Below are 26,859 nucleotides of genomic sequence, written 5' to 3' on the forward strand. Positions count from 1 at the left end.
ACGGGCTTTTACAGAAACAATTAAGAGAAGCGAGCAGCTCAGTCATTCTATTTCAGTTTCCATTATATAGAAGAAGTATTATTTTTGAATAATCCTTATTTCCAGAATTACTTACAATTGATCTACTCAAACTGATCTTGATATTCAAGAAACAAATGATGTACCTTCTTCTGCTTCATACCTATACCAATATACTTACACACATATATATATATATATTACGTTTCAAATCATGACTGTATGAAAACTTAATGAGTTTGACTAACCAACATTCCATATTTAAGTGGCAATGTATTAACATCTTCAGGAGTATATATTTCACAGTTGTTCCGTTACTGTGATTCGATAAGATAAAAAGAATTTAGTCAAAGTCAGAATATTCAGCCTTTGTTGATGTCATCACTACAGAAGTTTTATGGTCGTCGCGTGCACCACAATTTAATTGACCAAGATGAATTTTCTTTATCTATCAGTCGAGACCATATATCTGATGTTCACTTCTTCATGGATTTGACAATTATCGGATTTTACTCAAAAGCAACACTGAAGGATCACATGATGTCGGTTGTTAGTTCATATTGCAAGTAGTGGTTCAGTTTTTTTTACGTGTGCTTTCTTGCTTTTATATGGTCTCTAATTTAACATGAAATTATCTACGGTTTACATATGTATATATGTAAATCGCCTCTCCAGTTTTCACATTTAGTGATGTAACTGGATTTTGTTGTGTCTGAGTTATACTTCTGTTTTGATGTTAGGTGTAATATATACTTTGTTTAATCATAAAACATTCCGCAACTTCCGCAAAGTCAAGTCCGAGAGTCTGGACTTGACTTTTTATGAGCAAATCGGCGGGTGTTTCTAGAAAAGCAGAGGACGCTTACCCTACCGGTGCACCTGGTCCATGCTCCCAGTTTTTAGTGGAGTCCGAGTTGCTCATTCACTTTTGTTACTTTGTATGTATGATTTTAGTTACTTTATGTTCTTTGTTGTGTATGTCTGTTTTCCATGTCTGGTCCTTGTCCCTGGATTACATTCTTTTGATTACCGCTATAACCTTGTTTCCCTTGATTACTCTTCAACAATCAGAAGAACAACAACCGATTATTCAAGATAATAACAAACTAAATACGCATTTATTTTAAACTAAAATCAACTTTAATCAAAGTTTTAATTTCGTGTTTCTTGTCCACGTTTGTTATCCTCTTCTGGTAGTACAATATTTACTTGCTTTCTGTCCAATGTGTTCGGAACCAGAAGTCGCTTCTGTGAAAAATCTGTATAGTTTTCACATTCTTTTATAGCAGAGTTTGGTACCTTGGAAGAAGAAATTACACATGCATAACTTAATATAAAAGTCTGCATTGTGAAAGTAATAAAAGAGGCGAAACATTTGTTTATTGTTCCGTAAATGGAGTTAAGGGGTAAACACTGAATATGTTTTTAATAATACTAAATCATTACTTTTTCTACAACAATTGCCTTGTCGTCATAGTTTGGAATATTTTTTATACTAGTAATTATGTCAATACTTGTGTATTAAACCAAGCTATCGCTTAAATACAAAAATAAAAGCTCTCGTACATTGCGGACAAAAAGGCATTGGGCGCATATATAACGGCAATACGATAAATCATGAACTGGTTTATCATTAATTTATAGAGAAATTTCGATTTTTTTTGTTTTGGGTTAAGCCTAAATTGAGGCGCTGAAACATTGGGCCAATTAATTTTGAAGTTCATTCACATTCACATGTTGATAAAGACCTTATACATGTATATGTTTTTATATCAGCTTGTTTTATCGACGAAAATATCAGGGTTGAGGCAACAAGTTACGTACCATTCTGTGTTAGATTCATGTAATGGGAGGCACATAGTTTTATTTAGTTTTGTCTTTGTTACTTCAATTATATTTTTTCTTTAAAATTTTTTGAAAACAACCGAAAAATTATTTAAATTAAACATGAAGTAATGTGTAATGTTGATATTTTTACTGTTTATACAGGGAAATGTGCGCGAAAAACTTTCCGCCATATTTTCATTGTGTATTTCATTTAAATTTTATATTTCAATATCCTAAAAGTTTTCAAACACTCGCACTGTTTTATCTGGAGGCTATGAGGTACAAATACATGGATAATGCAATAAAATATCTGCGTTTTTTTTCTTTTTTATGTGCCACACCTTATGCACATTTTGCCTGATTCTAAGGCAGAGAAGTCCTTGTAATAGCAATACCTTTTGAAGTTTTTGATATTGTGGATGATGATGTTGTTTACAGGACTGATTTGATACGACATTATAAGCCGTCAGTAATGCCCATCTTCTGTTAGGACTATTATTCTGGTCACTACTATGCAATACATTGGAATGGAAAAATAAAGCATCTCCTGTAAGTTATGATGATTGTCTTATGTTATTTTAGGTAAAATATGAACAAGACAAAAATACAGTTTTATACATATACACCATTTTCATGCACGTATATAAATTTGTATATAAGGAAGTATCAATCTACTTTTGATTCTTTCATGCATCAGTTGTGTTAAATGTTTTCTTTTTTATGTGTGAAGGCCTTTAGTGAGATTAACTTTGTATGTTATATAAATTACCTTCTTTAAATAAAAAGTTTATTGATATTATGATTATTACTACTACTATACCTAAAGGGGGGACTAAAACAGCCTTATTAAATGATTCTACATTTATTAAGGTGGTAGACCTAGGGTAAGGGACATAACTCTTGAAATCAATGATATGTTTGTATCATATTCAATTTCACCAAAACCTCTAAAACTTTTGTTTGAAGCAGAATAAAATCAATCCAAGTTGATTAGATGCTTACATAAAATGGATTAAAATGCTGCAAACAAACGTTCCAATGATTTTTAAGAGTTGTGTCCCTTACCCTAGGTCTACTTCCATAAAGTGGAGCCACTATAAATCTATTGATGTTGAACCTTATAACACATTATCAAAGGGAGAAAACAAACAAGCGTATAATATAATACCACATTGCAATAATACATATAGCATTAGATTCAAGAAAAATCGATAACAGAAATGTTTCCTCAACGTTTTAAGCTCTCCCTTACAATGACAAGATTATTGCAAAATTGTAAATGATTGATATTCCACAAGGTTGATACATGCAATAACCATAGTTTGTTATTGGAAAGAAATACATTTAGCAACCAATAATAGGCGCAAGACAAAATTAAAATATGGATATTAACATTTAAAGTTTTTCATACAACAAAAGTGTTACTAGTAATTTTGTAATGAACTTTAAGTAATATTTTTATAGCAAGATCATGCAGTATATACAGATTTAATAGCATCATGAAAATGATCAAACTGATAAAATCTAGGCAATAGAAATAAATAGCAATATCAGGGTAAAAACCGAAAGTTGGAAACCATATAATATCTGCAACAGAATTCAACCAAAACGACCAAATCGCGCTTTTTAAAATGTTTCTCAAAACAAAATTTCCCCAATACTACCAGGGAGGATATCATCTTTAGGTAATTCACGCATTATCCCAAATGCAAATCCAGCTATGATAAAATAATGTTATCTAGCTGTACTTAAGTTAATAAGAATATCATTAATGCATACACAAATCCTAAAGGAACGAACTAATATTCAATGCAAAAAAGAATGGATATGATGATACACAACAAATATACCAGCGTATAACCTAAATCCAAAATAGTAAATACTTTCAGAGATCACTAAAAGATCTTCAACAAGAGCAAATACACATTTCAGTAAGTTCTGAAAGGCCCAAAAGTCAGTCATACTTAGTTCGGTATGTGATAAGTCACAAGGCACTGACCTGGATCCATCAGACAATATTTTTTTGGAAAACGTTCCATTATCTGATCCAATCTGTCCGAGTCTTCGACAACTGTTTGTCCAGCGTATAACATATGATCTAGACGTCCACATCGATGGGAACCTTCTACAATCTGAATGGGTTGAAAATATATAAAGCTAAAAAAGTTAAAAATGTTGAAATATATGGAGTTGCACTCAATTCATTCCATATCGGATCGTTCCAATTAGTGCATACTTAAATTAATTTGCTCAACTATATCAACACCATCATGAAACGATTCATAGAGGAACGAACTAATATTGAATAGAATAAATAACGGATATAATGAAACGCAACAAATGTACCAGCGTATAACCTAAATCCAAAATAGTAAATAATTTCAGAGATCACTAAAAGATCTTCAACAAGTGTAAACACGCCTTTCAGTAAGCTCTGAAAGGCCCAAAATTCACTCATTCCTAGTTCAGTATTTTCAGAGTCCTGCTGATAGATACCTGAAGGCATCCGTTTGTCTTATCACACTTGTCCAAAGCAATAAAAACTGTCATCATTCTTGGCTCCAGAAATTCATTGATGTACCAGTATCTGGAGAAATAAACAACAGCATTTTGATATTTTTTTGTTAACGCTTGTTACTATCTCATCGCGAAAATAAAGAAACATGTAGTAATGTAGTTAATGGTAAAATATCGACCTACAAATATTGCCACCTATGTTTTAAAAGATTTTTATATATGAAATAAATGTTAAAAAAACCTTGGTTTTAAAGTTTTTTGTTGCACAATAAAGGTTAATAACTTAAGAAAAGTAATTAAAACTACGATGCATTTTGGACCACTTTCAGAGACCATTTTAATACTTTAGCTTGATTATCAAATATGGATGACATGGTTTACCCATAATCTTGGTGCCACAGATGTGCGCCTCCTGTAAATGGTTCCTTTGTGACGATCTTTCCATGGTAGTGATATACTTCTTCACCTAACAGCTAAACATGAGAAACCAAATTTCAGAACAAGTTTTTTTTTCAGAACATTCCTTATTATTCAATTTCTAAAGGGTGATAGTCCAAACTTTAATAATTGGTTTGTAACCAGAACGTTTTTTTGTTTTGGATTATTCATTATCAATAGCGGAGTGTGGACCAATCTACGTTAATGACGTCATAGTACCAATAGTACCAAGCAAGGTTATACAAAATAACATAGTTTGCTTTAAGAGAACTAGCCAATCAGAAAATTTGTTACAAATCAAACCAAATTATATTGATTTAAGAGAAAATGTGACTACTCTATACCAACCTACCCTCGGTTTCAATTTAACATTCTGTATGTCACACAATGATCTAGTACAAGAAGTGATTTTGTTTCGATTTCATTTATAAATTTGAAAATAGCAAAATATCGTGGAATCAAAGCAATCAACCAAAATGCATTAGTCCTCCAAATGTTTCAATAAACAATCTATCTATTTTTATGTAAAATACTGCTTGAAATCATGTGATTCTTCTAGAATATACTTAATTATTCCCCTTACTTTAATATGTGGTGATCAACTTGTATGTTATTCAAGTTATCCTTGACAAAGGTATTTGTGCCAAATATGAAGAATTTACTGAATTTTATTACTTTTTCGCATGTTCCTGCAACTTTCTCTGATCTGCTAATCATACCACTGACATCGTCTCCTGGGTGGCCCCACATTGTTAGCTTAGCTTCACGTCCTTTCCCATCAGAAACCTTCAATATCATGAATGCTCAACAACATATTTAAATAATAAAAGTAATAAATAGGTATTTGTTTCAGTAAATATGCAAATTACTTGTAATGTAGTATATATCACTCGAATATCTAGTGAAAACATGGTTCGTTTTGACATTTTTAAATCAATGTTTCGATCGTGACAATTGCTAACAAGTCGATGCAACCATTTCCGTTTCTTTAATGCACGCATTTCGAATGTATTTATCGAAAAAATCTTCCGTTTTTCAAATAGGAATGGAATATGAGTAGAGATCAACCTTTAAGGGGAAATGATCCCACATGATACCTTTATACCTTAACTTTATTTTCTGTCAAGATCTTAGACGTTTCTGGATCCTCAAATTCTTTTATCACTTTCTGAACTTCATCTTTATCCAATAAATGTCTGCAAATATAATTGTTAAATCGTATAAACTACGCAAATGTTCAGAATTAAAAAAATATTCAGGACTTGATTTAACCAAAAACTAAAAAAAAAAAAAAAAAAAAAAAAAAACTAACAAACGCAAAATTAAAGTTTTTAGTAGGCCATAAATAATTATGGAAATACATATCATCTTAAAAAAAAGTAGATGCGAAAATGAGGAAACCTCTTGTTTAAGCTGTTGTTCATGGCCAATAGAATTTAATCTGTTACATTTAAAAAGCTGTCGATGTTGTAGGCAATATTGGAATTACATGGACAATAAATAAGTTTTATTTCTACATGATAGAAAAAGCGTGATTAATGCTTATAACTTGCGGTACAACATTTGAATAAATCTACTGGTAAGTTGCTTCCGTGTACCTCACTAAAATGTATCCATAGTTATGAAAAGTATTCTGCACCTCTGGTAAAACTTCAAATGAATCTCCTTGATAATCATATACTGAAAAATGTTTTAAACATTCATGTTATTATAATGTGTCGCTTCAATACAATTCAGAAAATACCCGCAACCTGCAGCCATTTATTTAAAAAGTATATGGATTTGTTCCAATTCAGATATTTAAACTCGGTTTGATAGAAGGCAGAAGGCAATTATTTGCGTGTTAAGTATACCATTACTGACGACTTGCATAACTTTCAAATTATATTTTTGATGGTCACAAAATATTTATCGTCTATTACAAATACTTTGATTTCTTTTTGTAGGTGAGCAACATGTGTGTTTGATTCTTATCGTGTAAGTTAAGAAATTTCTGAAATTAATAAGGTTTCATAGTTTCATATGCTTGTAGAAAGCCGAGTTTAAAATGCTTCAGTCACAGTTAATGATCGTTTGATTTACATACTCAAATTCACTCTTGACGTTCTCTTTGTGAATCGCAATCCCCCTTTAAATTTCAAATGGATTCGCGTACATGCAAACATCTTTTTTTTATTTGGATTTTAATTTGGATATTTGCATTTGATTTTCAGGATAGATAGGAACATATTTAGGTATTGTATCATAATGATATAACCAGTCACGTACCTGCACTAAGGTCGCAGTCTCGGTTCATTTTTCTGGGATGTGGGTGCACTGACAAAAAAAATGTTGTAAGCAGTAAAACCTGTCTAAACCGAACCCCTTTGGGACTAAATAATCTGTTCGAATAAGGTGGAACTATATAGATTTGATTGGGACGCACCGTTTCGCACACAAAGCTGACCCGGAGTAAAAGGTAAAAATTAGTAAAGCATTCGTACATAGACAGATGCAACACTTGTATTGTGACGAAAAAGAGGTTTTTTAAAGCTGTTCGGAAAGATTGAGGTCCTTACCTAATTGAATTATCTCCTCTGGACCAGCTTCTAGCACAGATTTTAAGAATTTAAATTATTTACAAAAGAGCAGAAAAGGGTACACTTTGTCCCTACAAAGCAATGCCTGCTTACTTTCCCTGATAGTTTTAAACAAAGTGCCGGGTGTTTTTTTTTTTTTTTTTTTAAACTGTCGTTTAGCATGATGTAGTGCACCGCTAATTTACAGTAGAAAATCCCATGCAATGTACAGGGTTAGCGTGCTGGACTTTGGCGGTGAGGCGGGTGGTGGTAATGGAATGTTCGACTTCGTATCTCAAAAATATAAAAAGATATTAAATTTTCTTTGGATCTCCGTAACGTAAGGACATGAAAATAAATACTTTCTATAGGACAAAATGCTGGATTTGCTAATTGTAGTCTCGTTATATAGCTTTATTTTCACAAATTGATATAAAATTATCTACATTGTTTATCTTCTAAGTGTAGCCTTGGGCTTGTGTTCGGTTTACACAGGTTCAGAACGTAATGAAATAGATGTGAATGGACTTCATCAGGTGTCAGGTTTGTATAGGTTTCCGATTAAGTTCGGTTTAGACAGCTAGGTTTCGATGTAATTATTCATCGGTGATTTAAAAAAATATACATACTAGCTGTCGTTTTTATGACCCTCTTGAAAAGTGGGAGTTATAAATAGTGATCATCCTGTCCGTCCGTCCGTTAGTACGTCCCAGTTCTAATCAGACACTTCTTTAAACCGGTAGATGAAATTTGATAAAACTTTCTTTATCGCATGATGCATTAAAATTTTGGGCATCTTCTATTTTGTTATTTTCATCTGAATTGCTGTTGGGGTTTCATATATGGTTTCAATTTAGGGTAGCGGGGGCGGGGTGGGGCCTAACCAAATATGCTTTACTCATAGTTTTTCTAGTTTAATATTTTGGTAGATGATATAATGATTATGTTTGAATTTGGGACCAAAGTGTTGAAAAGCAATTAAGAGAAGTTCAGAAAATACAAAGTTAATTGATATCCAACGTTTAAAGACATCGTAGAAGGGAAGAAATGCATTTACAGATAGTCTGAGAAATAATAACATGACTATACATATGCTACGCAGCAAGCATTTAATATTTTAGGTATAATGACCTTTAAAATGGCATACCTGACACAATCTGGTGTTTCATAGATAACCCAGTAGATCCGACAATGTTTATCTATCTATCTAGACACTCAAATGTTTGTGTTGACTTTATATTGGTTCGATATAATGAAACAGATACGCCAAACATCATCCCCTTTTTGTTTCCTATTTGATTTTACTCGAACTCTACAATTTCTACCTAATATTATCTATTGTACTACTGCATTTTCTTGTACACACTTTTGAGACCACATGGTCTGAATCAATTAATAAGACTAAGTCCGAATTTTATAAATACAAAATGTAGGTCATACCGAAGTGTCTAACGAAAGGAATTCAACTTGGTCTTGACACGTAAAAAGGGAATACAACAGTTAAGTAAACACCCATGAAAAAAAAAACAAACGTAAACAAACAAAAACAAAAGCAAAACAAAAAAACAACAAAAACAAAAACAAAAACAAAAGCGAAACAACGACAATAGCAAAAACTAAAACAAAAGCAAAACAAAAGAGAAAGCAAACAAAAACAAAAACAAAACAAAACAAAAACAAAAGCAAAAGCAAAAGCAAAAACAAAAGCAAAACAAAAACAAAAGCAAAAACAAAACAAAAGCAAACACAAAAGCGAAACCAAAAGCAAAAACAAAAGCAAAACAAAAAAAAAAAAAACAAAACAAAAGCAAAGGCAAAACAAAAATAAAAATAAAAGCAAAACAAAAACAAAAGCAAAACAAAACAAGAAGAAAAGAAAAAAAGAAGGGTCTCCAAAATAGTAAAACTTTTGCCCGATCCCATTGATTGACCAATAACGAAGCTTACTACATTGTTTTGACAAAAATAATTCAAACTGAAGTAAAATATGTTTGTTTCTTTTAAAGCATAGACCTGTATTTAAAGATATCTCTTTAATTACAGGCCCTATAGTAAATGAGTAGAAATATATATGTCCGAGAATTAAATAAAACCACCAAATAAATTATAGAGTGGCCCACTATAGTGGCAGATGAGAGAGGATACCGATTTCCAGTTTGTTCGCCTGAAACCCTAGTTTATGCTCCTGCTTCAGTTACACCCGTACTCCCTTCACATGGTGACACAATATCTTCACATGCTCCTTAATAGTGCTCTCTAGAGATAATTGAAAGAATAATAAATGTAACCAAGATTCTAGCGGAAATCAAAAGAATGTTATCCTGGGAAAATACCAGACAAAACAGACTCTCACAACAAAGAATATGAAATAACCCAGGGCCGGTTGCAGACACCTTGAAAAGGGGGGTTCCAGTCGAGGTTCCTCAGAAAAAGGGGTGCTAGGGCATTATTTGTAATTTTCTGTCAAGTTTACATATGAAAATGCCACCCCCTTCACCTCCTCTGGATCTGTAACCAAAGCAATAAAAGTAAATGAGGAACTCGGCCTCCACTCGGTAAAAACTGGGAGCATTAAAGATCGTCGGGCAATGGCAGTCCCCGAAAAAAAAAGATTTTTCTGACAGGCTTACCATTTCCTGACATTTTTCCAAACTCTCTCAACTACATAACAAAAGAGCCTGACCTCCTATATCCACCCGCTCATCTGTCCAGCGGTCCTTAGAAATTTTTCTTATACCTTCCGGATTCTTGCTGTTATTCTCCGTCAATGATCCGCGTATTACGCAGTTTTTGACATATCCGGTCAAATTTTTCTATGCAGCCCATAGAAACAGGAGTTCGGAATTCTCGGACTTTTACTAGACTATTGAACTAAAACCAGACTTTCGAACGGTATTTTGTGAAAAACCATGCTGTCACATTGGGGGGGTGTCGTCGTCGTCTGTGTACTCACATATGGACATATATTCCACCAAAAAATAGGTGACCCATTAAGGTGAATACAAATGAACCTGAAAATCGTAGTTTGAGATAATTCCAAACCTTCTACAAAAACCCCAAACTATTTAAAATTTTCTCCATTGTGTTTTTTTATCAGCAGCTTGCTTATGAACTTCGGCATATTTGTCGCTAAATTTATGTTTTATTTGAGTATATTTTTTTCATTTCGAACATGACAGTTTGTTTTTATTTCAATTGTTTGCTATGTTTTCTTGTTTTCATATTTTTATATATCTAAAAATTGATTAGCAAAACGAACTAACATTAATGATATGCATTCATTATTGTTTACAGTGCCGCCATGATGAAAATACAAATATTTTATTGAGCTCGAACACAGTTACAATAATGAAGAATTATGATAAATAACGTAAGTGTTTTTCATATACCATGTATTTGTTAATTATAATTTGTCTAAATCACGTGCTGTAGTCTAAGTAAATGTGTGCAGTACAAATTACAGGAGATATGGTACACAAGAAACTTTCTTAAGCCTTACATGTGTACTGACTACTATATACATGTTCCATAGTCCATACAAACATTTTTATGAAGACATGAAGAGTTGTCGTTGAGTCAATGACTGTTGATTTTCATTTAAATGAAACAGTCTATGATACAAACTTGTTGAACATGATGAGGGTAATACAAACAAAACCTTACAAGAATCTGTTATTTGTGTATACAGTAACCCATATTTCATTTTTGAGAACAAAAATAAATTCATGTACAAGGTCAAGGAAACTCCAGTGAAACAAGTATTGCTGAACAGTTGACCAAGAGCAATCAAAAGCAATATTTAATGTTCCAATGTATTGTACATGTAAGTCATATGAGAACATTTCATACATAACTTGAAGTAAACTACATGAATTATATGATTTGGAAATTAATCTAAACATTAACATATACATTTGTATGACCTTGTATATGACACAATTTTCAATTTTTTAAGAAGTTTATTGTGCTATTTTTTTACTTTTTTAATAGATCCATAAATACAAGCTGTTGACTTACATTGTATATCAGTAACTAAGGATAATGAACTAGTTTTATCAGTCATCAGATTTCTTTTGCACAGTATGTTGTCATGAACATGTACAATTATACCATAGTCATCACAGTATGATAAAAGTCTATCCATGTTGATTTTCAGTATCTCTTTCCACATTAAAAGGAAATATGTTTCGATATTTTCCAGAAAATTTTGGATGCAGCCGTCATGTTCACCTACCAATGATACAAGTTACCAGACAAGTCATACATAACAGAAAGCTCTGTTCAAATGAAGTATGATAATAGATTGTGTAGGTATTTGAGGTTCAGTATACAATATTTTTATGCCTTTTTTTTTTTTGAAAAAAAAAAAATTATATTGATTTGGGGTGTTCCAAAGGTAGGACCCACCTCTTTCGTTGGGAAATGTTGGAAGCTTGGACCCCCACTTTCAAAGTCTTTTGATTGTTCACTAGAAACTCTCATTAGTCAATTTATTTTAGAAATGTATTTGTATTATTTCTACATGTGTAATGTAGATAGATCCCATATGTGTTTATCGCTTAAAATGTAGCACTACAGTTCCCTTGACACTTAAATGAAGGTTGTAACATAGACATAATATTTTAGCATAATGGGATGTTTTGTTTGAAGAAAAAAAAACATCCAATGATCCATATAATGTAGGGTTTACTTAAATAGAGGTCTACTTCAATACAGGATTCATGAATCACAATAACTTTGAATATGAGTATTATGTATATTTATTACTGATTTTTATACTTCCAGGTCATCCATGGCATATATATGACTGACAAGAATTTGTACATGTGTAATTTAGATGATCTTCAATGCTGTTCAAATCTCTGCTTGCACTGTAATGAAAGCTGATATGAAGCTGAAGTTTGAACATAAATATTATGCAAATGTACAAGGTTTAAATGTGTTGTGCTTCAAAAGTAAAAGTCACTTTCATACATGTATACAATAACAGCCATGTATACTTCTTGACAGTACCATCCTGGAATACAACCTAGAATCCTTGCACTGCAAGCTGTCACTCTATTAACTGAGCTAAAAAATTACTTCATTGTTTTCTGTAGATTAGGTTGATTATGGTCTTTTGTAAATAGTTTTACTTTATTTGTTTTTGGGCCTTTTTATAGATTGCTAAATGGTATGTGGTTTGCCCATTATTGATATCCATGTGGTGCTTTCACTTGTAGAAGCTTAATCGTTACTTGTTTTGTTTTTTGAATGACTATCTCAATGGCAAACATAAATGGTACATGTATTTAAGTTTTCTACTTATGACTAGTGAGTGCTTAATCTTTCACTACTTCTCGAACAAGTAATTTTGTGTAACAACTATTTGGCTAAGCAACTGTTGATTCTGTGAAGTAGCACTATGAAACCGCCTCAAAATGTCATAATAGTAGAGTAGTATAAAGCAGGATCATTTCATACAGTAAAACATTCTTGTCCTGAAATACAAGAAATAATTGCAATATGCATTGAAACCACAACCAATCAATGAAAAAAAAAAACAAGTTCCATGGGAATATAGAATAAAATATAAACATTCACAGACATTAAACATTTTGAAAAAGAAGAGATTTATTGTTGAATTTTGAGCTAATCATAATCATGCCATGTACTTGTACCTATAATTTACATTGAATTGATCTGAATTCATGGTTTCCTTGTATAAACTCCACAAGACTGGTAAATTGTGATTTTTTTTTTGTTCACAAGTTAAGAGAGATAATCATACCATAAGCTCATGATGCACCTGTTTTATAGGACATCTTATCGAATGATAATTATTAGTCAACTGTGCTGGTAATACCTGTTCATTGATCAGAGGGGGTTGGCACACCTCCTTTTTACCAGAAAATTAGTCATTTTCATGTGTAAAATTGACAAAACATGGAAAATAATGTGTTGGCATCACCATCACTTTGGCTTGCACCCTTCCTTTTCAAAGTGTCTGGAGCCATCCCTGTTCACTAATCTGTAAATAGCTTTCATCATATTTTGCTTTAACCGTCTAGCATAAAACAAGTTGCCTGTTTTGAAACTATTTTAATATTCTCCATGAAAGCAATAAAGAAATATATAAAAAAAACAATACAATGCTTAGGTAGCAAACCATATTATACTCCAGCAATGCTAAAGGTTGTCTGGCAAGCTATTTTCTGACTTGGTGCCATCCTAGGGTAGAGAGGAACGGAATTCCAACCTCTTACGTTGTAGGAGTAACAGGGACGGATCCAGGATTTTAGATAGGGGCGCACAGTAAAAATTCTGCTGAGCAGAGCTTGCCGGAACTACGCAGAGTTTTTGTATCGAGCTAGAATTCTAACAAATAAACTTCTGGAACAGGGTTGTGTTGCTACAAGATTGAAGTCATCCCTATAGAAGTTTTATATTATGGTTGTCATCATGAAATCGTGGATCGCTATAGTGTATCCATCTGCGCCATGAAAATTGAATTGTTCAACGTGTCATGGTTTTCCTTTCCTCTTTCGTCTACCCCGGACTTGACTTTTTATGAGCAACTCGGCGGGTGTATCTAGAAAAGCAGAGGACGCTTACCCTACTGGTGCACCTGGTCCATGCTCCAAGTTTATAATGGAGTCATAGTTGCTCATTTGCTTTTGTTAATTTGTATATTTGATTTTAACAAAATTTCATATTCTTTGTACGTCTGTTTTCCATGTCTGGCCTTTGTCCCTGGATAACATCCTTATTACCGTTATAACCGTAGTTCCCTTCACTACTCTTTGAAGCAAAAGCAGTTGAGATGTTAAAGAATTCTTACAATAAAAAATTCAAATCTTCAATTCCAAAACTTGATACTTTGGAAAAGTCTTATCAAAATCAAGAAGAATCAGACACAGCTCTTGAGATTCAAAGTATTGGTAAGGATATTGAATCGTCAGCAGATAAGTCGGACCAATTTGATTTAATAACTGTAAATGTTTTAGGTCCTGATGGTTTTGTTGATATGTGAACTTGATTTTACCAGAGATCATGCATGTGACAATGAAATAAAATGTTTAATGGTGGTAAAATATGTTTTAATTTGACTGGTGTAATGCTCTGCTTAACTAAAAATTTGGATCCCCCTTGAAATCCATGTGCAAAAAAAAATGACCCCCCCTCTTTGAAGTTATAAAAAAACTGAACCCCCTTTTCCACTTACAGAAAAAAAATGACCCCCTGGATATATGTACTTGGTTTGTTTAAATTTTCAAATAAATGTCTACGGTTTGAATATTATTTGTAAAATTATATAAAGGATGCTGAATCTAGAAGTTTCACCTAAAAAAAAAGCTGTTATGCACGTGGCTAATTACAATATTCATTATGTTTCGGCTAAGTTTACAGCCAATGAAATGAACATCTCGTTAGCGAGAACACAGCGTTACTTTATATATTTATCGAGCATTTTTAAAGAACCCCAGGCTTTTCCGGGAGGAAATAATCGCCATTTTCTTGTGATGTATTTCTCTGTTTCCTTCCCCTTTCCCTATGATATCCCCTGTTCTATGCAATTATGAATTGAACATTGAAGTGTTTTTCGCTGTTCTGCCTTACATTTTTAATTAGAAAAGACATATATTACAAAGTTGCACCTAAGGTTTATGTTCAATGCATTAAGTTTAAGTGTCAGCAAGGATTTTTTCTATATTTAACCCCTGGCTTGGTGTCAGTCAAATATAAACGACTTTTAAGGTTCGTCATTACCTTTCGACAAATATGGCCCTAATTTCACCACTAAATTACTTCTGACTACAGACAATCATGTGTATCTGGAATCATAGCATCCCCTAGTTATGAAAAAGTTACATTGAGTTTATGTAAAGTTGCATCCCCTGCCCCTGGATATGAAAAATGTTACATCAAATTTATGTAAAATTATATCAAAATCTGACCTGACTTTTGCAGGTTTATTTTTTTTTCAATTCTGCAGAGACAAACAACTGAGATTCACTTGATATGGTCCACTCATTTACACAGTATAAATCCCCTATTGTGGAAAGGTGGCTAGTATTGTCCTTCTATTGACCAGTATGTCAATGTGAATAAAGTTTACATGTCCTTTAAATACACAGGGAGCATCTTAAAACATTATCCAGACTTAGTTTATTTTCGCCCTCGCTACAGAATTGATAAAATTAAAACAGTAAGAATCAGGTCAGTTTTTGATATAATTTTATATAAAATGAATGCCATGCCTTAAATTCGTCTGTATACACAGGTTTGTCTGTAGTCAGAGGGAAATTAGTGGTTAAATTGAGGCCATAATTGTCAAAAAAGAATGATGAATCTTAAGTCCTACATCACGATAATCTGATTTTCCTCCGAACCTGCAAACATTCTCTTTTTATTAATACGCCCATACTGACGACAATCCAGATGAAAAATAAAATTGTTCTATTTTGCAGTTTGATGAAATTCAGACAATACAACAAACACAACATTGCTATAATCCACAGTTCAAGATATATGCATGTCATTGTCAATTATATCGCCAGGTAGATGTTTTATGCTGACTTCTTTTTTTGTTTTCAACCTTTTTTTCCCATGTGCGTAGATAGTGTGAATTATAAGAATGTAAAATTAAGGTCAATTTTTAGTTTTCATATCAAGTAAACATACATAATGATAATTGTAATACATGTGCATGCACCACAGGTCTCTGAAAAAATATTTGTAGGGTCTTAATTTCTTGGGTAGTACAGTGTGCAAGTCACAAGACAAAAAAAAATTCAATGCCCATTAACCTGCCTTTTTAAATTGGATATATATCAAATAAAACAGAAGAGGATTGCTGGGTCAGAGGATACTTTTTACAGGATTAAAGTTGCACTGCAAGAATGTACATATGATTCTGTAAATCATTATTGCACACATTTGTATCCCTTTCTGATAGTTTCAGTAATTTTTCGTGTCAGGACTAATCATATTATTTATTTTGTATTCTCTATATACACCCCCCACAAAAGTCACACATGTACCTGTAGAGTATTTTCAGAGCTGACAAACATTTTAACAATTTGGAATTTATATCTACACAAGTAACATACATGTAAGGGGATGACCATTTGGCTCTGAGGGGAGCTGGCAGGTTTTGTTGCGTCAGAATATTTGAAAATGTTCAGATCAGAAAATTATTTTAAATTAATTTAGGACTCATATTTTTTTTTATTGCATGTACACAAAATGCAAATGGGTTGAAGTGGGATAGGCATCAGGTACTGTTGGACATTTAAAAAAAGTTATACTTAATTAAATGAAAATAGATAGGAATTCCATAATTCCAAAAAAATATGATTTTAGCTTTTACAAATGTCATTCTTCATGTATCAGGCCAAATCACAAAAAGATTTGTGTTTACTATTAATTACCATACCCACCCTTTTTTGTCAGTTAAAAATAGAGAAGTCAGTACTTTAATTTTTGGGTTGTTTTTCAGTGAGTCAAAGAATAAAAAAATATCTGTGATTCCACTCACATGCTGAAAAAATAAGTGTCGGTAGATGCATAATTTTTTAAAATTTTTGCCAAAGTTTTTGACTTGTTTGTTTTTGAGACACATTGAGACCTTTATAGCACTTGTCTAAAAATAGCCAAAAAAAACCTTAAGGGTAGGCACAAAAAATCGGTAGGTAGGGCTAGCAGAAACACATGTATTTTTTGTTAGGTCTAAGCTTTAGTTACATTCATAATATTTCTCCAATAGACTCAATATGAAAAAAAAGTAAATTTGAAAAAATCCCTACCTACCTACATAATTTTTCAAAGGTGTCATGGAAAAGACACGTATATGTACATGCATTTTTTATTCCATGTCTATTTCTCAAAATTTTAGAAATACAATTATCACCTTTCTAACTAACATAAATAATATAACTATACATGTACATGTATATGCTTTAGTGGTGAACATAAAGATATACATGTAGCTATGTGATCATAGTTTTGTTAAGAGCCTATATTTAAAAAAAAATATCTACATGTATAATGTGAAATTTTCTTTGAAAATGTGAAGCATCAATTATTTATCAGTTATTTTCTTTTTATTATTTTCAATAACCAATCATGAAATAATTCCAATTTCCTAACATTATAGAGGATTTTTAATTCTGAAATAAGAAATGAAGAACATGTAAAGGCGTTTCAGGTTTTTGGTTAACAATGACAAAAACTAAGATGATTATTGTTGAAAATAAGATTTCCAAACTCTTTAGGCTTGTGATCAATTGGTGTAACCTATATGTACATGTAGCTTTTTTTTCACAGGTTTTTTTGTTGCAAATGTAAAGAGCAATGACTAACAATTGGCCAATCAATGAGCCAGATTCATTAGAAGACTTATGTGTACAGACTTGTGTGAATCATGTTAAGACCTTAGCTGTTAAATCTTCTCTACAGAAGTATGAGCTGAAACCAGGAGTTTGTATTCTAGTTCCAAGTATCTGTGATAAACTTTTCAAGCAGTTTGTGGAAACACAACAAAAAGATTCAAATATATGGTCTTGGGTAGGCTTGTTCTCAGACACAGAGAAAACGAGACTTTGTAAAGTTCAACTTCCACCAAGTTTACAGACAGAATGGGAAATTACTACAAATAAGGTTGTTGAACATGTTCTTAACCATCCTCTAAAACAACTTGATATAGACTGTACTTTTCTTCATGATTTATTCACTGTGATCAATTCCTCGACAGCACGGAATTCACTTTTATCTTTCAGTATAGAAGGTCAAGAATATGTGGATGATATTCTACGTAAACATTTCCAAACATTAAATCTGCAACCTGGTGACACAATTCCAGATATAAGATTGGAACTTCCCCATTTACAAAGACTTGTTGTACGTGATGTAAAAAGGCATGATTTAGGTTTACTGCCTGGTGGAGAGATATTGCACTTAGTTCCACAATTAACTCATTTGGATCTTAGTCGATGTGTGCTTTCATCCAGAGCTCTGAAATCATTGACTTATGGACAGAGACTTGTTTGGTTGAATCTAAATTGTGTAATCTTTGAATCTCATTCTGAATTTATAGATTCCATTTGTAAATTGCATAAATTGAGGTTAGTAAAATATTAGACCTAGAGATTGTGAGTGCTTAAGAAAAAGGTCATACTTGCCTATACCAATTTGCCATCCTTTTATTTTGTGAAATCTTAATAGGCTTATTGGAATTTTATTCTTTGAAAGATGACAGGGTCTGATGTTAAAGATTGTCCTATTGCCTGGCACAACTAAAATTAACATTAGGACAAGTAGAAGTTAAATTGCACTTGCCCAAAGGACATCCAAATTTTATGCATTTTTCAACATGCATTAACTTAAGGACAGCCTAGTTCTCAATATCTTATCAACAAAATGTAAACATAAAACCCTGGTTTTATAGATTGCAGTTCCTGTGAAATTCTAATGTTATTTTATGAAACTGAGAGTCATCTCCCTTGGAAATGAAAGTTTCATCAAAATTTGTTTTGGAAGCACTCTCATGCTTACATTTCTCAATGGATTTGGATACAGTTCATACCAGTAGTTGCAACTGTGAATCTTTCTGAAGTTAGGTAAATCACTAAAATCAGGCCCAGGTGCCACAAAAGTTATTTTAGTCTGATTATATTCTCAACTTCCATGGTAACTTCAATCAAAGTCTTTGAAATTGATGACGTCACAAACATTTGAGAATTTTCTCAGACCTGAGTAATTTTTCAAGTTTTGTGGCACCGAGGCCAGCAATATTTTAATGACATGTGTGCCCTTTTTACTTTCCAAAACTGGAGTGGGGAGGAGATATTGTGCACTGTTCTTTTATCTTGACAAAAGATCTTTCAATAAGCTAAACAATCATACTTTTATGATTAAGAGGTACATGTAAATGAAATCTTACAAAAAAAGCAGTATGAAAATGTTTTAATTAATTCCTTGATCCATATTAGAATACCTGGTATTTTCATAATGTATGTTTATAAATATTTTACTTCATATTGGCCCTGTTATAGGTTTGAGGTCTGTCATAATGGTCAAGGCGGTCGTATTGGTCCCAAGGCATTGCTGAGGACCAACACGGCTGTCAAGGCCAATATGGTTGACCCAAACACAAAATAAAAAATCCATTTTATACAAAATGGATATTCAAGACTGATTCATGCAAATAAACCTACATGTTCTATGTAAAACATGAAAAACATCTGTTCTACAAATCATCTAGTTAAGTTGGTTAATAAAATTGTCAATAAATATGTAATTTCATATTGGCCCAGTATTTGTATAAGGGTTGAAATGGTAATTATACCTATAACTCTGCCCAATTTAAATTAAAATAACTTGCATCATTTTAAAAACTTATTTATTACATCACAGGTACATCTACCAATATTATTAGGCTAAAAAAAATTGATATGTTTTTGTCCTATCTGACATACATTATTTTTGTGCCTACCCTCAACATGTCATGAATATGTTGACGCAAGCACTGTTAAAGTCTAGATTGTTTCCGCTGGTAGCAGGAAACATGACTCGTGTTATTTTTGGCCTTACTCATATTTTTGTATAAGAGGAGAATAGTAGCAATATGTTCTAACTCTCTTAGTTTATTTGTAGGCATTTAGACATATCTTCTGATGCCAGTATTAGCCAGACAAACTACCCTGGTGATGGAGTTTTGAAAACTTTGCTAATCAATTTACCATATCTTGTATCTCTGGACATTTCATGCACAAACTTAGCAGGACGAGACACATCTACGAAGTCTTTCAGACTAGAGGCAAAAGCTGCAGGGGATAGAAATGAGTATGAATATTACAATTTAAAAAAAATATTTTTCTGGCACAGTTGGTACAGTTTTGGTTTTACCTTTGACCTTAAAGGCACGCTTCTATGGAAACGCAAGTCCCCTGTTTGCAAATATGCTCCTTACCCTTTGATATCTGAATTTGTCAGTCTCTGTAAAAATCAGGCAGTGAGTGAAAAATGAAATGAAAAAAAACACCATTTTGAAAGTTTAATTTGACTATTTGTACCATTACAATCAAGGAAAAAAGACAAAACTTTCCATATCATGTTGGTACATTGAGTTATAATTTCAGTGAAATGCACTGAAGATGAACATTTCAAGGGCAGATAACTCTGTCAAAAACAAATTTTTTTTTTAACATTCTATTGAAAAATTTTTGAACAAATCCATTGAAGTAGCCTTGAGTGAAATTACATATATATTGTCAGATCTATGGGTAATCACAGTGATTCTGATAAAAAAATTTACAATTGGAATTTTTAAAATGATTAAGAATTTTAGAAACTTCCTTTTTTCAACATTTTAAAGGGGCATTTTTAGCATCAGTGTCTAACAGATGACAGAAAGTGAAGAGACATTAGGCTTTGAATATGGCCCAAAAATATAAACTTTGTTGTAACAACATTTATAAAAAGTTGTTCAAAACATAATAAAATATATAAATATATAGGAAAATAAATGTTTTGGGACTTTACTTAAAAATACAATATGAACAGAATATATTAATTATTGTGAACTCAAAGCTATTCTTTTGACTTTTTAAAGGAAGAATTTTATGAAGCCCTTATGTTTTTTCGTATAAAATGGATACAAGTCTTGAAATTTACAATGAACATTTTTAACATTTAATTACAATATTATCTCCTTTTGCACAGCTTAAGATGCACTGTCTTGGCTCTTTTGGTTGTATACAGTTGGCTTTTAGAGTCAAAATGGTAAAGGACCAACATGATCCATGAGGGCTTGCTACCAATATCAAACATTCACTGTGATTAGTATTTAGTGGGGACTGCATTTTTCATTGAAATGGAGAAAACCCATGTGCATGATTCATTAAAATGTACAAACTATATGTAAATTAAATTACTATCATCAATTAATAAGTAAAAAAATGTTTTTTTCCACAGAGAAGAACCTTGTCCTATTCCTGGACTTGAAGGTCGTATGTTTGAATTCCTGGGTCTTTACAACTGCCCATTTGAATCTTACAGGAGAGAAAACATCCCTGCAAAACAGGTATGAACTAGTTCTTTTCTTTAAGAGTAAAAATTGAAAAGTGCTAATTGACAATTATTGAACATTTATATTGATAGTAGTAATGTATCGGCTGTTTTGATGCTATCTGAATAAATGATGAACAACAATTATACCCCAAAAACCTCAGCTGGTGAATCAGTTTAACTCCTATGGGAATGAAGATAATTTTAAATTTTCTGAATGTTTTAATACAATTGCTACCTGCAGACTACTTCTAACTACATGTGTAGTAAAAAGTTATTGAGATGAGGAACTGTGTAAACTACAGCAATCTCCTGTGCACACCTATTACTGTTTTCTGATTTACTATACATCACTCCTTTGTGGAATAGGTCTGCTATGCAGAATGAGAACCACAGTGTATCAAAAAGGATGGGGTACATTAAGGAATGTTTTTGGCCCCCTACTAAGCAGAATTCCTAAACATGGAAATAGAATGTTACCAATCTGCCTTTTTGTTAAGGACTTTGTAAGAATCAGGCAAAATGGGAAAAATCAGAAACGTGCATGTCAAAACCTTACTGATCTGACAATGTTATTTCACTCAAGGTTGCTTCCTCTATTTGAAAAGACCATTATTTGATCTTTGCATCACTGGCTTTGCTCTGGAATTTTTCAATATATTGTTCGAAAAATAAGGTTTTTGATTGAGGTATCTGCCTTTGAAATGTTTGTTTTCAGTGCATTTCAATGAAGTTGTAACTCAATGGTCCAGCATGATATGGAAAATCATGTCTGCTTTCCTTGATTATGATGATGCAAATAGTCAGACTACACTATCAAAATGATAGCTTTTCTCAAACCATATTTTACCTACTGCCTGATTCTCACAGGGACTGGCACTTAATGTACATAAGTAGGACAACAACATTTCCATATTAGAATTTTTTAGTAAGTGGCATGTCAGTCAAAGTTAAAAACTCAAGTTTTTGCAAAAAGTTGCAAGTACTAAATTGATTTGTAAGGTTTGTGCAAATGTAGACCCACCAAATCTTCAGGAATTCTGATAAAATAGACAAAAAAGCTTAAGAATATCAAGATATTACATGGGGTCATATTGGCAAAGATACTTGTATTTCATGTGGATTGGGTAATTTACTCTCTGGTTTTGTAAAAAAAAACCCAGCTATTTTGACCAGTGATTATAATTTATAACTTTAATGTGCAGTACAGATAAGTTACAAATTATATAATTAAACTGAAGATGTTACACTTTTGTTCTGCAAGTAAAAGTTTGCTCTGACTCAAACATCAATTTTCAGGTAAAATAAGGGGCCAATTTAACCTGTTAATGTACCTCAACCTGTTTGAAGTTGTTTCATTTGTACTGTAAAACTTTTGCATAAAGAGGCATTGCTTAGTTCTGAGTGTGGCAGAGGAGAAAAAACTTCGAAATAGCAAATATAACACAGTTACATGTCCTTGTATATTCATTATACATATTGTCTCTAAACTACCTTTCTGTTCTGTATTAGACAAATTAATGATTTTGAATCATGAATACAATTCTGGTTAAAATACATGTATGCACTTTTCTGAACATTGATGACATTTCAAATGCTTTGATATCAATGTCTCATTAACAGTTCTATTCAGTGATCAGTTTTGATTTCTATTCCTTTTGCTCCAATTGCAATTTCTTGTACCGGTATTTTATGCCAGTTGTCTATGGTTGACCTCAGCTTAATGGAAGAAATTTTGGGAAGAAATAGAGTGTAGAATTTGTCCGTTGGTTGGTAACTGATATGTACTATGAATAAATAAATGATGTTTCAAGCATTCATACTGATGAGCCCTTGCTTTCTACACTTTAGGTTACAGGCTGTAAGAATGAACAACAGCTGTTATTAGCTTTACACAGATATCTGGACAGGAAGGAGGATGTTAATGACATTCTGAACCATTTATTTATTCTGTTCAAAGAGGAAACTGTCATCAACCAATCAATGGCCCTGGAAGTAAGTGGTTTCTTTACCACATTATGTTATGTTATTCTACCTTTTTCTGTATTTAGATATTCATGTATATAACATACAAGTAACAATAATAAGTTTTTTAACCCTCGCTCTGAAGGTGTTTACCTTTGTCTGTGTTTTTTTGTTTCTATTTGTTCGTAACACTTTTTTTCCACCGAATTATTTTCAGCAACTACTCATCACAGCAGTTTGCCATTTCAACACATTCTTCCTGTAGGTATGCCATATGGTAGGATCTATTTGAGTAAAAATTTGACAACATTTTACTGTATACTAAGGAAATTTTTTATTTTCCTTATGTTGTGATAAATATTTTGGGTATCACTAGTGAGTCATTGCTCACAGATTTTTTATTTGTCCTGTGCTATGTTGTAGGCCCCATGCAGGTCCGGGTCTTAAAAGAGTAGGCCTGCAGCAGCGCTAAGCTTGTCGTAACAGGCGACTAGATAGTGCTCAGAAACCTAGTCGGGGGCTAGGCGCTCTGCCCACAGAGCAACTGGGATGTGTGCCCCAGGTGGTGGAATGGGGTATCCCTGGCATGTTACATGCTGGGGTTGTCAGGCTATAATACGGAAAACCTGACCGCAAACCATAGTGGTGTACTGTGTTGGGAAAGATGCCACGTTACTCGCATGTTAAAGAACCCTGCTGTGGTATTTGATAGGAGTAGGAACCTTTGCGCTTCGCCACAGGAGGCTAAATTGCCCGACCCTACCCATCCCTCCCTTTCATCTTGTGGCAATCAAAATTTGTTGACCCTGTCATTCTTGTGTCCCATCCCATTTTTCATTTCATGTTCATTTTATCATCCATTTCATGTTCATCATCTGAATATAGCTGAAATATTGCTGATCGGACGTTAAATCCCAACAAGCAAGCTATGTTGTAGAAAGAAATTAATTAGCAAGATAAATTGTCCTACATATTTTCTAAAGTATAAGTGGTCACTTACTGTTATTCATGATGGGAATAATTTACTGGATAATCCACAACTCATAATTGTTTCTTTACAATATATATACTGATAGTACTATGGAAAGAACTGAAAATCTAAAATTAGGAAATTTAACACCTGCCTGAAGTATCGACATTTGTCTTCAAAGTCTTGCTTTCATCAACCAATCAATGGCCCTGAAAGCAAGTGTTTTTTTTGCCAAAGTGTGTTGCATTATTGGTCATTTTTCTATATTTAGATATTCATGTACTTTGAAAGTATTATTGTTTGTGGGGTACCACTTTGTACTGAAAACATCAAAAGCATGAATTCAAGAATCCTTGAATTTGTTTTTCTTCCCTAGTCCATGAAAATTGGTGTCCCTAAATTAAAGTTCTTTCACGGTATATTATAAATGCTATGGAATATTTTGATAAATTTTTTCGAATACAGGTATATATTTGGATTAAACCTTTTAAATTAGCATAGGGTATCCTGTAAACAATTTTGCTTTTAAGTAATGGCAACATATTTGTTTTTTATGTTCTGTACAATATTTAGTTTTATGTGCTTTATTAATTTTTTTCTCCAAACTATGGTGTTTTTTCTCTGCTTTCTTAGGGCATCCTTGCAGCAATGAAGCGCTACAAGGAAGAGAGGCACATTCAAATACCTGGCAGGTTTGTTATTTATGTTTATTGACCTGATTTATACAGTACTATTGTCTTGATATTTTGAGCTTCAGGCAACTGGTCACTTTTATCTAAGGAAAGTTTTTCAATTTTTTGACAGGCTATACAAGATTACCTTTTTTGTGGCAGTTGATACTTATAAACTGTGATGCTGTTTATGAAAAGTGTAAACTGGCCCAAACCAGGTTATACGGTATAGTCTGCACATCTTATAATTTTAAAATTTACAATGGATTCATGTCCAAATATTAAGAATATTAAATAATATTAAAACATTAGTTATTTAGGATTATTATAAATCATGGACTGTGGAACAATTTATGTTAATGAAGTTAATGCTCAAAGAGAAGCAACCATTGAGGAAGCTTGTAACAAATCAATTTAAATTATAAATATATGAACATTATCAGCAATTTTCATTGTAAAACTATGGGTGTGAAAGTTTAGAGTGATTCATTATACATCAAGGAAAAAGCAATTAATAGAATAAAATTAAATTATATACAATGAAATCCTATTTAAATTCACTGGGAAAAATGTTTTGCATATGTACATTGTCGCAATAAATTATGAAAATATAACTCGACTATCAAAAGGTGAATTTCATAGAAATCACTGGTTTGTGAGGAGTTATTACATTGGTTAATCCAGTAACATTTGGTAATTATTGAAGTCCTGTTGCCATAGGTTTATTAGCACCCATTTTAAAAAAAATCAAAAATGCTGTCTTGTCATTATAACTCAAAATATTCCTGTTTCTTGAAATGAACATGGACAGTTAAAGTTTTAAATGCACAATATTTACAAACACAAGTTCTGTTATACAAAACTGATCTCATACTACTTAGCTCCCATTCTATTTGTACCAATGTGCTGTATATGATATTATTTTACAGTGCCTCACTGTTTTACATAATGAAAGGAGAGCAGAAGTGTCACATAACACAGAAACAGAAAAGGTATGCATATCATCAACTGAAGTTCGTGGCTACCTTTTATGAAGTTATGACATTTGTTGTTTATGACTGCCTTTTTGACATTTCATGTAGTTCATGGCTACCTTTTATGAAATTTGAAGGTCTGGACTATCTTAGAAACAGTTTTATGACTCCCCTGTTGATAAGTTCAATACTAATTGGTCACCATATTTGTTTCTAAATAAAAGCATGATAATTCTGAACAGACAGAACCAAGGTATTGAAGAGTGAACTAAAAATTTAATATTTTATGATGTAATTGTAGAACATTGATAAATTGTTTACTTGATGGGATGGAAGACCCAGAGGCAGAACAAAATGTAAGTACTTTCTTAATGGATTCATACGTGAACCTACATACATGTATGTGCACGTGTATTTAAAATTGCTCTTTAGTCATTCTGTCATTTGGCAATAAAGTAACATCCGAATTAGATATCAGATGTACAGCTGATCTGTTTCACATTGGCAAAAAATTGATCTCCAACATTTTTTTTAAGATACCCAATACTCTTCTTTTGTATCAATGTTGTTTTTTTCCTTTGATTTGCATATTTGACCTTCAACTTTCTCTGTCTATATATAAAATAACAAAGAACTTATAATACAGTAGGAGAGTTTTACATAAGTTCTATAGTGGATATGTATATTTTGTAGATGATAAGGAATTGTTGTTTAACCATGTGCCACCTTACTATGCCTCAAGATGTTGTGAGTACATATCTAATAGTTGTATGTATAGTGTTGTAAACTCAGACCAGTATTGTTCACATGGTCTGGACCATTCCAGAACTTAAAACAAAGTTTCACCATTGCAGGGTGTTTGTAAAATACGT

The 26,859-nt window shown here is 32.5% G+C and overlaps 2 protein-coding genes and 1 long non-coding RNA gene across 25 annotated transcripts in view; 2 read left to right on the plus strand and 1 right to left on the minus strand.

Annotated features, from left to right (window-relative positions):
* Positions 1–1,104: 1,104 nt before the first annotated feature.
* On the minus strand, positions 1,105–11,564 carry LOC148611887 (uncharacterized). Of its 12 annotated transcripts, none has more exons than XM_088592858.1 (10): positions 11,376–11,564; positions 7,069–7,116; positions 6,378–6,480; positions 5,906–5,996; positions 5,476–5,586; positions 4,744–4,835; positions 4,342–4,432; positions 3,845–3,977; positions 2,241–2,392; positions 1,105–1,317 (listed from the first exon to the last, which is right to left on the minus strand). In XM_088592858.1, the coding sequence occupies exons 1-10, from the start codon at positions 11,527–11,529 to the stop codon at positions 1,171–1,173; spliced, it is 1,122 nt and encodes a 373-aa protein (XP_088448984.1). In that variant the 5' UTR covers positions 11,530–11,564; the 3' UTR covers positions 1,105–1,170. The 12 variants fall into 12 exon arrangements, with proteins under 12 accessions (XP_088448984.1, XP_088448988.1, XP_088448990.1 ...); XM_088592862.1 differs by lacking the exon at positions 11,376–11,564 and adding an exon at positions 9,989–10,136; XM_088592864.1 differs by lacking the exon at positions 11,376–11,564 and adding an exon at positions 9,504–9,678.
* LOC148611888 (uncharacterized) lies at positions 10,415–12,998 on the plus strand. Its single transcript, XR_015924266.1, has 3 exons — positions 10,415–10,728; positions 11,560–11,665; positions 12,144–12,998. It is a non-coding gene; the product is annotated as an uncharacterized LOC148611888 (long non-coding RNA).
* Positions 12,999–14,841: 1,843 nt separating this feature from the next.
* The window catches only part of LOC148611889 (protein zer-1 homolog), a 31,325-nt gene continuing 19,307 nt past the window's right edge, over positions 14,842–26,859 (plus strand). For 6 of the 12 annotated variants that reach the window (XR_015924268.1, XR_015924269.1, XR_015924270.1 and 3 more), the window contains exons 1-10: positions 14,877–15,000; positions 15,809–15,898; positions 17,667–18,463; positions 19,995–20,183; positions 21,315–21,423; positions 23,259–23,402; positions 24,976–25,034; positions 25,943–26,005; positions 26,289–26,343; positions 26,681–26,734. Coding sequence is in view for 7 of the 12 variants with exons in the window: in XM_088592871.1 (XP_088448997.1) it covers positions 17,694–18,463; positions 19,995–20,183; positions 21,315–21,423; positions 23,259–23,402; positions 24,976–25,034; positions 25,943–26,005; positions 26,289–26,343; positions 26,681–26,734 (1,443 nt within the window). In the remaining 5 variants the exon portion in view is untranslated. The other 6 variants (XR_015924272.1, XM_088592876.1, XM_088592874.1 and 3 more) reach the window with 5 other exon arrangements.

The sequence above is a fragment of the Perna viridis genome, chromosome 7, assembly GCF_037379345.1.
Source record: "Perna viridis isolate PV_CMFRI_1.1 ecotype Kerala chromosome 7, ASM3737934v1, whole genome shotgun sequence".
Classification (NCBI taxonomy): domain Eukaryota; kingdom Metazoa; phylum Mollusca; class Bivalvia; order Mytilida; family Mytilidae; genus Perna; species Perna viridis.

What these genes read in the sequence shown, in the direction of transcription:
- LOC148611887 (XM_088592857.1), bottom strand. Translation starts at nt 7,285, where the DNA reads ATGTACGAATGCTTTACTAATTTTTACCTTTTACTCCGGGTCAGCTTT. An exon ending in TGACAGAAAATAAAGTTAAG is followed by an intron (nt 5,587 to 5,905) that starts GTATAAAGGTAT and finishes ATGATATTGAAG; the next exon opens with GTTTCTGATGGGAAAGGACG. An exon ending in CTGTGGCACCAAGATTATGG is followed by an intron (nt 4,433 to 4,743) that starts GTAAACCATGTC and finishes TTATTTCTCCAG; the next exon opens with ATACTGGTACATCAATGAAT.